Source organism: Priapulus caudatus, unplaced genomic scaffold, assembly GCF_000485595.1.
Source record: "Priapulus caudatus unplaced genomic scaffold, Priapulus_caudatus-5.0.1 Scaffold780, whole genome shotgun sequence".
Classification (NCBI taxonomy): Eukaryota; Metazoa; Priapulida; class Priapulimorpha; order Priapulimorphida; family Priapulidae; genus Priapulus; species Priapulus caudatus.
This window is the reverse complement of record NW_014577841.1, coordinates 25,882-37,261: the sequence shown is the minus strand read 5'-3', so window position 1 is coordinate 37,261 and position 11,380 is coordinate 25,882. Positions and strand designations below refer to the sequence as shown.

The 11,380-nt window shown below is 45.3% G+C and overlaps 2 protein-coding genes across 3 annotated transcripts in view; one reads left to right on the top strand and one right to left on the bottom strand.

The window, feature by feature from the left end:
• Positions 1–1,939: 1,939 nt before the first annotated feature.
• LOC106813483 (protein LZIC-like) lies at positions 1,940–4,964 on the top strand. Of its 2 annotated transcripts, none has more exons than XM_014817624.1 (6): positions 1,940–1,987; positions 2,456–2,559; positions 2,857–2,992; positions 3,447–3,545; positions 3,995–4,172; positions 4,523–4,964. In XM_014817624.1, the coding sequence occupies exons 2-6, from the start codon at positions 2,459–2,461 to the stop codon at positions 4,573–4,575; spliced, it is 567 nt and encodes a 188-aa protein (XP_014673110.1). In that variant the 5' UTR covers positions 1,940–1,987; positions 2,456–2,458; the 3' UTR covers positions 4,576–4,964. The 2 variants fall into 2 exon arrangements, with proteins under 2 accessions (XP_014673110.1, XP_014673111.1); XM_014817625.1 differs by lacking the exon at positions 1,940–1,987 and adding an exon at positions 2,016–2,021.
• Positions 4,965–5,012: 48 nt separating this feature from the next.
• Positions 5,013–11,380, bottom strand: part of LOC106813482 — a 6,960-nt gene continuing 592 nt past the window's right edge. Inside the window, exons 2-5 of the mRNA XM_014817622.1 lie at positions 9,978–10,319; positions 9,039–9,246; positions 8,308–8,412; positions 5,013–7,680 (exon numbers count right to left, since the gene is read on the bottom strand). Coding sequence (XP_014673108.1) covers positions 7,096–7,680; positions 8,308–8,412; positions 9,039–9,246; positions 9,978–10,180 — 1,101 coding nt within the window. The 5' untranslated portion in view covers positions 10,181–10,319 and the 3' untranslated portion in view covers positions 5,013–7,095. The remainder of the gene's footprint in view (positions 7,681–8,307; positions 8,413–9,038; positions 9,247–9,977; positions 10,320–11,380) is intronic.

Below are 11,380 nucleotides of genomic sequence, written 5' to 3'. Positions count from 1 at the left end.
AGAGAAAGAACCAGGGCCGACGTGACCTAAATACACATCCGGCCACCTACTATTGTCAGGTAGAATTAGAAACCCTGCACGAGTGCATGAACCGTCGCGACTCGCGACAGTTCAAAACTGTTATACTGTTAAACCTGTCATACCTGTTAACCCCTGTCATACCCCTGTCATACCTGTCATACCTGTCAAACCTGTCATACCTGTCATACCTGTTAAACCTGTCAAACCTGTTAAACCTGTCAAACTTGTTATACTGTCAAAACTGTTATACTGTTGCTAACTTTTAATATATATATATATATATATGCATATAACGCTCACGGTCGCTAAAATATATTCAACATACGTACTGGTTAATTTTATATTTGAATAATGATTATAGTTTTAACAAACATAATATTGCGTGTAGACTTTCCAAGTCGGTGTTTTTCATTTTAAAAACACAGGTAAAGGGGTAGCGACCCCGCGTGGATAGGGGGGGGGGGTCCCGAGTGCGTTTTTGGTGTACGTGTGTGACAGTGTGTTGGTGGTGGGGTCGCAAGAAGCTGTGTAGGCCTACTGAACAAATATTTTTTTACTTCCAGAGAACAGTACGATTGGTAACTTTGCTAGTTGTTCACAGCAAGTAGAAATTGCCGTTAAATTCTCAACAGCTGTCTAGACACATAAAACGTGGTTTATACACTCAGAGGGTTATTGACTTAAATGAGTAATACGCACAAGCAAACATCGCACACACAGCGACATTTTGCATGTACGACTAATGGGTCTATTACTATTAAAGTGGCTAATGTGTATACTCTTTAAATTAAAATCATGATTTCAACAAAATATTATTTAATTAATTTGATGAAAGCTGTAAATGCATGCAGCTGTGTGTGTCATTTAGATGGCATATCACCACCTATTGGCTGACTTAAATTCCATGAATATTACGCCAGACAGGACATAGAGAGTTCTTATAGAGAGGCACCGGGATTTATTTGTCATGTCTGGTTAGACACTAATTTACTTTGCATTTTGGAAGTACAATTTCCACAAAATATTGGTTTATTTAGCAGATACACAGTATTCGCGAAGACAGGTCGCCTGTGTTACAGAAAAGTTTGGTAAAATTATAAGGAGCGTAAGATTATTCATATGCGCATATTCTAGTATATATTATAGTATATTCTATATACTCTCTATTTCAGTTGTTTAGTTTTAAGAGGAATTAATCTATGCAAAATCCAGTGTGATTATTAACACGCACACAGAAACCAATAGATGAAGGGCTGCAATGATTTGGCTTGCCCTGATAACAATAGATTTATAATTAAGCCCGGCGCACACGTGAGTTATTTTACTCAAGTAAAATGACGCATGAGTCAAATTACTCAACGAAAATCCGCCGCACACGTGAGTCTATTGTTATCAGGGCAAGCCAAATCATTGCAGCCCTTCATCTATTGGTTTCTGTGTGCGTGCGCGCTTCATCACAAGTTTATTATCAGGAACAATACTTAATTATATCGTACGCTAACTAGGATATGGGCAGGAGTCTATCAATGGGTAGGGAGTGGCGGGATGCTGCAGCCGAAGTAAAAGTTTGAGATCGGATTTTGCCATGCATGCACATCTCCTTCGGGCCTCCTTATTTCCATATACCATCTCCTTATTGTTGAATAGGTGACGTTCGCGTGTCTGTGCGTGCGTGCGCGCGTGACCGTGTGTACACGTGTGCAAGTGTGTGTGCATGCGTGTGTTTGTGTGCGTGTGTGCGGGTGTGCGTGCGTGCGTGCGTGTGTGCGTGTGCATGTGCGTGTGCGTGCGTGCGTGCGTGTGTGTGTGCGTGCGCGCGCGTTTACGTGTAAAATTAGCCAAAGAGCTACATAAAATTAGCAAAATTTCCGCGTTGTCTTATTTTTTACTTGCGATTCTGGCCACTACGTGGCGCCAGTGGCGGTAAACAAACACTAGGCTGATTTTCCACTTGCAAACTACGAGTGTACGGTGATAAATTTACTATACAAATAATCTACGTGAGATTTAGTAGAGTGGAGAGAATAGGCTTTGTCGAAATAGTTTCTGTCATACGATAATAATAAAATAACATAAATGTTATTGTTCTAGCTTATTTTATCGCCATTGTAATTTGTACTTTGTAGTGCGTACGAAGCCCTGCTTGTCCGTTGTCGCGACGCTTGAGATGTTACATGTCCATGTACTAGGCCTACATCAGGATCGGAATACGATGTAGTATAGCATGAACATGTAATATGACGTATATTGTCACATATTAGCTCTGTAGACTAGTAGGTACCTCTAACTAGCGACAGGTTGTGACAACACAGGCCACATGCCACTGTAAAGAGTTACATAAGTAGAGCTGAACCCAATGATTGGTTAGGGTGTTAGCATTAAAATGACAATATATACGTGAAAAAAATTGCAATTTACTACTCATTGCTTACAGATCATGGCGTCGCGAGGCAAGAGCGAAACGGAGAAGCTCAAACACAATCTGGAGGAGCAGTTGGATCGGTTAATGGCCCAACTACAAGACTTGGAAGAGTGCAAGTGAGATTCGCAACAACACTAGCAATAATAAAACCATTATTAAGAGTATAGAAACCAACGCAATCCTAATTTAGGTCTTATTGGATTGGGAAATACAATCATCCAGACAAAATCCCTGGTGCTTTTTGAGTGCATTGTCAGAAATTTCTTGGCAGCAATGATTTGCAGCAGACTGGCCCCCATAGGCAGCAAAACTGCTGCTCGTTGCCCCTTAGTTTTGAACCCCGAAGCCTGGCCATGCGCGTAGCCACACCAGTAGATGCCGGGGACGCTGACTCCCTGGCCACTGACTTGCAGGGAAGATCTCGATGCCGAGGAGTACGAGGAAACGAAGACGGACACCGTAGAGCAGCTGAAGGAGTTCCGGGAGTCACTGCAGAAGATGGCGTCGGGAAACATGACCCTCGTCGACGACATCAACGCTATGCAGCTGGTAAATCCGCCCCCACATCACGGAACGCGCCACCTACCCATTGACCCATCTACCTATTGACCCACCTACCCATTGACCCACCTACCCATTGACCCACCTACCTGAGCGATGCCGCATTGCTTATCATTTCACGACACTTGCCGTGTGCCACGTACTCGCACCGTTGACCCACCTGCCCGAACGATATGTAACTATCTCGCATTGCTTATCGGTTCTACGTCCGTTCAAACCGGAGTGTTTGTACGTGGTGCACGCCAAAATGTCAACACGATTACACGTTGTTACGAAGCATCGTTTTTAGAACAGTTTTTATTGACTGGCGCAGCTCGCCGCGTGCGCTAGACAGATAGCTAAATTCTGTCGACATTTGTTTTTCCTGGAAATTTATTCACGACGAGTTCAGACTGCTTGCAGGGAGGGATTCATGTTTGGGGATACTTGTTGGATGTTGCAGGCTATTCAAGCGGCAATATCGAGCGCATTCAAAACACCAGAGGTTATTCGGATGTTTGCGAAGAAGCAGCCGGGGCAATTGCGAGAAAGGTTGGCTCAGGTGAGAGAGACAAGTTTGCACGCTAGCGATGCATTTACCTCTACCAATGCAATGTTTTGGCATCATTGTGTAATGTATAGAAAAAGTAAGCAAAAAATTAGGATTTTCAATTGAGTGGCTGTCACACAGTAAAACCACCTCTCTAGAATGGACACGTACCTGTCCTTAAAGGCCACTCTGTGTTTCCAATCAATCCGTGTCCGTAAAGGCCACTTTGTGTTTCCATGTCACCTGCCTATAAAGACCACTGCCTGTTTCTATTTCACCTGCGCATAAAGGTCACTCCACATTTCCATTCCACCTGCCAATAATACCCTTTCCCACCCCTATCCTCCATTCCCACCCCTATCCTCCATTCCTAACCACAGGCATCCCTCCAGCAGCCAATTCGACCACGCTCACATGCATTTTTCTCGCGGTGGTGGCGGCGGCGGCGGCGCCCCCTGTAGCTGGACCGTGACGCTAAGATCGGGCGACTGTCGGCGGACGACCACTCCCAGCAGAAGCTCGAGATACTCGCGGCGTTGAAGAAGCTGGGAGAGACTCTGCGAGCGGACGAGGAGAGCTACCTGCAGGTGAACGCTGACGCGGCGCTGAAGGCGTTCGAGCAGGTGTCGGGATGCGTAGGTACGTGGTGCGTGAGCACCCTCTGGTGGTGGGTAGGTACGTGCAGCATGCGTCAGCGCCCTCTGCGGGCGAGTGTGTGCATAGGTACTGTTGCGCTGCTGTGTGCGGCATGCGTGAGCATACGATAACATGATCCCATATTATTCTCTATTAAAAAATAAATAAAAAATAAATATATATATCAAGAGTACATAATAGAGGTTAATCTCTATTATGTACTCTTGATATATATACGTCTGAACTTAATATTTTCAATCTAATATTTGTGGTTATCGTTCACACCTTTCTGGACTGTCTCTGCAGCTATTACCTATAACAGATAATTAATCTATTTGTTTATTTACTTGCAGGTGAAGGTGTCTTACAGATGGCAGGATCACAGGTGCAACAGGCCAGTCGATAATTGCATACCAAGATTTACTTTATTAATTATTAGGCTTTTTAAGATTAAACTTTCTACATTAGTAACTAATTCACTAGTCTTCGCTAGATGTATAATATATTGGAATAGCTGTGGTATTATGGATGTGAACTGAGTGTGTGAAGAATTGTTCTGCCTCTGGCGTGTTAATATATTTTGTATTTTTTAAAATAAATGTGAATTTCGTTTGTTTGAAAAATGGTTACATAGTAAATGCTTTGGGGATTAAATGCATTAAGCATGATTGAAATGCATTGAGGTCTATGAAGGTGTGTTACTTTGATTTACCACTATTGAATGGTCACGAATTTCTTTTGTACATGGTTGTAGAATTACAGCATTAAAATGTAAATAAATAAAGCAGGAGAATACATTTTATATGTACATTTGTATGTATAATAACCAGTAAACGTTCCGTCTTCATTGTGAAAGCACGTATTTTACTTAATTTAATGAAATATCAACAAGATTCATATCTACAGTGAAATTGCACGTCACCACCGAACGGCGCGAGTCGCGCAAAATGCTGCACAACACGCACGTCATCGTAAATCATAATCAATTTTAACAAATATATACCGTAATGTGCTATAACGGAAACAAAAAAATCCGTACAACCTGCCACGACTATGCTCTGTAGTTGTCACGGTAACCCCGCAAGCAACAACAGCCACACACCGTGAAATGCACTTCATTCTAAAAACCACACCCGTGCAGTACCAGAGCTGCCATCGACGCTGAGGAATTCTCGCTTCTAATCGCAGGTCGTACGTGAATCGTAGCCGCACAGATGCGCAGTGGCCCGCGGCGCCGGTCGCAGTGATGTCTCCTAACTAATTAACCAATTAACTAATTAATTAATTAACGTGAGAGAAACACTTGCATCCAGCATCAATCCTAGCTTCCCCTGTCTAGTATCCACGCAGCGAGACGCAGCGAGACATGAGTGTAACACGTCGGCGCAGGGAAGCAGAGATTTCATGAAAGCGAGCCACTCATCACGATACGCATCGTTAAATACAACCACGCCATCCTGCTAACTCACCGATCTTACTTGAGACCGGTATCCGTCCACCAGAGGGAGATGGTGCAGGCCATTTTACCTTTTTTTTTTGGTACAGGACTACACGCTACGCTACACGATTTATTCAACGGCAAACTAACGCCTAAATGCGCGTACTCTTACGTACGTTCGTTCGTCCCCCCCGTGCATTTACAAGTAGTATTTACACCCTCTAGCACGTGCCAGTGTGCTGCTGCACCAAGAGGGACACGCCTACACACTAAAAAAAACCGAGTGCCACCGCAAGCACCTAGCATACCTCTAGCTACCTCATCGCTCATCGCAATACCTCATCGCTCATCGCAATACTTCATCGCTCATCGCAATACCTCATCGCTCATTGCAATATTTCATCGTTCATCGCAATACTTCATCGCTCATCGCAATACTTCATCGCTCATCGCAATACCTCATCGCTCATTGCAATATTTCATCGTTCATCGCAATACTTCATCGCTCATCGCAATACTTCATCGCTCATCGCAATACGTCATCGCTCATCGCAATACTTCATCGCTCATCGCAATGCTTCATCGCTCATCGCAATACCTCATCGCTCATCGCAATACTTCTTCGCTTATCGCAATACCTCATCGCCATCGCTTATCGCAATACTTCACGATCCAACTCCACGACATCCAACTCCATGACTTTCTGCTAACACTAACTACGTCAACGTGCGGACCGCGCGAAAAACAGACACGTACTACGTCGATCGTGTTTCCGCGGGTGGCAACGCAAGCTGCCGCATCCTCCAGAAAACTTAGAAGCCGACCGCTTCGTGCGTCCGGTGGGAAAGAGGTAGAGACCTCTGTCGTCCGGTGGGAAAAGCCAGATGCCTGCAGGAGAAACCAGCTTCCTCCTGCGAAGAATCTGCATCGATACGCGGCGGCCATGCAGAATCGTGTCGCGCGCGCGATCGGGTTAGATTCGCCCCCTCCCCCTCCCTCCGTGCACGCGTACGAACGCTCCGTGCAGACGTACGCTCAGAACGACGCACGTCGATATCACACGAAAGTAAAATGCAGCAAGAAAAAGAGTTACCGGTCCACGTTCACAGCACTCGAAATCCCGAACGGACAAACTGATTCGTCGTCATCCGTTGGGATACGCGTTGGGCAAGAGCTATGCTCCGTTCTATGTACCTAGTTCTTTCTGACTAGCTCTTTATGAATGTACCATGTTTCTTACTCAGAAACAAACAAGGTGCATGTAACAACAAACAGACAGATAGACACACGCACGCACACACACGTGTACATACACATCCAAAATACACACATATATACATACATATATATATATGTGTGTGTGTATATATATATACACACACACATATTGTTACAAAACATGAGCTAACGGTCACACGGACGCTTGCAAAATCCGGCGTCAAACGTTGCAGAAATTCAACCGCGACACGCACGCATACGCTTTCCGCATCAGTTCACCGTGACGCCACCGCCGCCTCTCCCCACGATCCCTCCCACCAGAGGTCGCCCTCCCACCGTGCTCGTCTCCTGCTTGCCCGCGACCGCGTCGCCGCCAGGGCGCGCCGGCCGGAAGAACGTCTCGTTGCCGACGTAGTCGCCGTAGTTGAATTTAAACAGGCGTCCGAGGACGACGTTGAGCGCGGACGCGTCGTAGCTGTGGCAGCCAGAGTAGCGGTACATCGGCTTATGCTCAAAGTTGCATCCGGTGTCCTGCGCTCCGATCGGGGCGATGCATTGCGGCGTGAGCGCGCACTGAAGCCACGGCAGCATCACGTGCTGGTGCACCGCCTCCGTGTTGTAGGCGACGAGGTTGCGCGGCTCCACCATGTGGTGGAAGTAGTAGCTGTCGCGCTTCGTGTTGAAGTACGTGAACATCTTTTCGTGCGTGAGCGCGGAGGTGGGAAGCGCGGAGGGCAGCTTCCAGGCGAGGACGCTCGAGGCGCGGGCGCGGCGGAGGTACGGGGCGATGTCCGGCGTCGTTACGCGCACCGACGGGTCCAGGTAGATGACCATGCCAAACTCATTAAGCGTTTCCTGCGAAGGAATAGTTATAGTATTACACGTATACGTACATATATTATTACGCGTATGTGTGTGTTTGTGTGTGTGCATGCGTGCGTGCGTGCGTGCGTGCGTGTGTGAGCGAGAGATATACAATATGCACCGACGGATCCAGGTAGATCACCATGCCAAACTCGTTAAGCGTTTCCTGCGAAAGGTAACGCAGTGGCGGGTTGGTTTTGCCGGGTCGAGTGCAGTTTCGCAGGGTTAGTTTCGTGGGGGCGGACGGGAGGCGGACATGGAAACAAACGTGCAACAAGCACACCTAATCAGAGCTTGTCGTGTAGAGATTAAACGAACGTTGAATTCACCATCTATCTGGGTTTGTTTTCCCCGGGGTGGCAGCAGACGGGCGTGCAAATAAACCTTGTTAAATCTAAACATGTCTTAAAGCTTGTCGTGTCGAGATTAAATGAACGTTGAATTCACCATCTATTCGTATTTATTTGTTTGCTTTACTCACTGACTTTTTGTTGAATTAACCTCCGAGGGCACCCTTCTATACGATACAATACCAGTGCCACTACCGTACCAGGTAGCGAATTTACACGCTATATGTGTCGTTCTTAAGCCTTTATCTAGTCAGTGAACTCAGCCTACCTGAATGATAATTGGTCTGTAGGCATGCAGCTTCAGGATCGAGACGTGAGAGGGATAATCTTCAAACTGGAATTTTCGGTACGTGCAGTTGCAGAACGTCTTCAACTGTAAAACAGATCAGAACAAGTGAGCGAACACACCAACGTATGTGAAGTAGTGTATGTGCGGTATTTCACATAACCGTTTCTTATGACAGTGTAAGTACGTTAACCAGTACTAACCTGTAGTGACACACAATTCTTAGGCTAGATGTAGAAAGGTTCACAAGTTTAAGGTGTGTCATACGTGGTGCCAAATTAATACTTTTTCTCCGGGAGACCCGATGCTTGACTGATAATTACGATGTTTTCGACTAATTAATATCTCACTACTCAGTGTCCTTCTATACAGTGTGTCTTCTTCCTACTAACATCGCCAAGAACATCTCCAGTGCTATTACAAATCTCTGAATTCCCTCCAACTTCTCCTCCATACAACATCAGCAGCTGCAGCAGCAGCAGCACCACCACCACCACCAGCAGCAGCAGCAGCAGCAGCAGCACCATCACCACCACCAGCAGCAGCAGCAGCAGCAGCAGCACCACCAGCAGCAGCAGCACCACCACCAGCATCAGCAGCAGCATCAGCATCAACATCATCATCAGCAGCAGCAGCAGCAGCATCAGCCTATTATATGTGCACAACTTTCTCGCCTCTGTGCGCACCCATACCACCGCCCCCCTCCGACTCACATCGTAGTTGTCGTCCGGGCTGAGGCCGACGCCGTATATGACGAGGGTGCTGTTAGCGAGGTGTCGTCGCACCGACAGCGCAAAGCCGTGCGCCGCCTTCCAGCTGCCGCTCGTCACCGCCGTCACGACGACGGGCGGAGTCACGTTGCCGGGGAGATCTATCGGGTAGAGGCGCGGCACGGGGAGGAATCCCAGCCGCCGCATGTACCTGGAAAGGCAACGTTGAGAAAAATCGTCGAAAATTCTATTATTTCATTATTTTAACTACTCAACACTATCGCATTTATCAGATTTTTTCTCCATGAAAAAGACCGTCTTGAGTACATGTATTTGTATTTATAAAATAAAATAAAAAATAAATAAAAGTAGAAGCAATTTAAATGAGTAACAGTTCAGGGTTCTCTAAGAGCACTTATAGCCTGGCGGCCCGCCAGGCTATCGTCGAGCCCCACCATCCTAAAATGCACCCGCCACTCTAAATATCATAGCCTGCTAAATACCATAGCCACCGGACCCCCCTAGCACGCAAACCGCCTTCGGCGATTTGCGTGCTAGGACCGTAAAGGCAGCACCCGCCATGCTATAATGAAAAAGCTTGGAGAACCCTGCAGTTATCAATGTTTTTTTAGAATGAAGATTTTTTTAGTTGTTTTGGAGTTGCGCATTTCTAGTCTTGTGCAACTAACTAACTGGGCCTATAAAGTCAGATATGGAAGGTTTACTTTATGCGTGTGCTTAGTAATTAAATTTGGGGATTTTTTCTTAGTTTGAGACAGGGACCTGGTTATCTAGACACGAACTTTTAGCACCTTACAAACTAAATGTTTTCTTCGCAGAATGGCGTTAAAATATCTGCCCTTTTAATGGTAATGCATTTTTTTAAAATACATCTGCTATCGTTCTAATCGTAGTTTACGTGTAGCGATCGCATGCACACACTTCTCATCGAGCTCTGGCTGCAACTCCTGGACGTTCGGTCCTGCATAGTTGAGGTTCTTCAGCTTCCCAATGTGCTTATTCGTCTCCTTCACCAGATGCTGGAAGTCGGGAGTCTGGTTGCTTAGCAACACGACGATGATGCTGGTAACTAGGATGCAAAATATACGGATGAACAGGCTCTTCGTTTTCATCTGCCCGAACATTATCGCCGAGCGTGGCGCCCTCCGTTGGCGGGTTCTGGTAGTTTCGGGGCCGCTCAGCTGTTGTGTCAGTGTGCCTGTACAAAGGCTTCAGGCTGGTATGCCTTCCTAGGCTGTCCGCCCCTATGTCGCATGCCAGACCCTATCAAGCAAATGTAAAATAATTATTTGAACAGCTTGAAATATCGTAGTGCTAGGGCAAATGCAGTTTAGCAATCGTTATTGCACAATCCTACTATTCATAGTGATAGTGTAGTTATTAATAATAATATTACATTATTACTATTAGTATTAGTTCCTAGTACTAGTAGTAGTAGTAGTACTAGTAGTAGTAGTTTGGGACCACGGTAATTGTAATTTGTATGTATAATTCTGAATTCGTACATGTTCTAAACTAATCCGGCGTGCTTAACTAGAATTGGACCGCCGTTATTTAGTTATTATCGTTACGTTTACAGCAGTTACTGAGATAGCACACATCGATTATCCTGAATATGCACATCCAGGGCTTGAAACTAACGCTCGCCCGCTCGCCCGAGGCTAGTAGAAATCAGTAAGGGCTAGTAGAATGTCTGGTCTGACCAGCCCTGTTGGCGAGTGGAATTTTTATATTCATAATGCGCGCGTTCATTTTACATACGGCCAGGGTTGCACAATACGCTGCAAACGTACATGTCTAGACGCATTGTCTGGCTTCCTTGATACAAAGTATAACATCACGTGTTTAACAACACAATGTTTCGTTTATTAACACAATGTTTTTAACACAATTATTAACACAATGTTTCGTGTCAATTTTCAATTTTTACTCATCTGTGACTTGACACAGTGTTAGTAATGTTAGTAATGTTAGTAGTATTATTTAGTACTATTATAGAACACATTAGTTAACTTAATGTAAGTGTTATGAAATAAATTTCATGCAACTTTTAATTACTATTATTATACGTCATTGATCCCAGCATCATTTACCACATTACCAATATTTTATTATCTTCATATAATGAGTGAAACAATGCGAATGGCCATGTCTGCTGTCACTGCAATACATACAAAATGTACATGATTAGGCCTTTTGCTTTACAGCACTGAGCATCACGTGAGCAGAGCGCATGCAGCACATGTTTAAATAATACAGTGGCTATTAGATACAATAATGTAACCCAAACCCAAGAGGATAGGGTTACAAAGCCTCCCTATCCT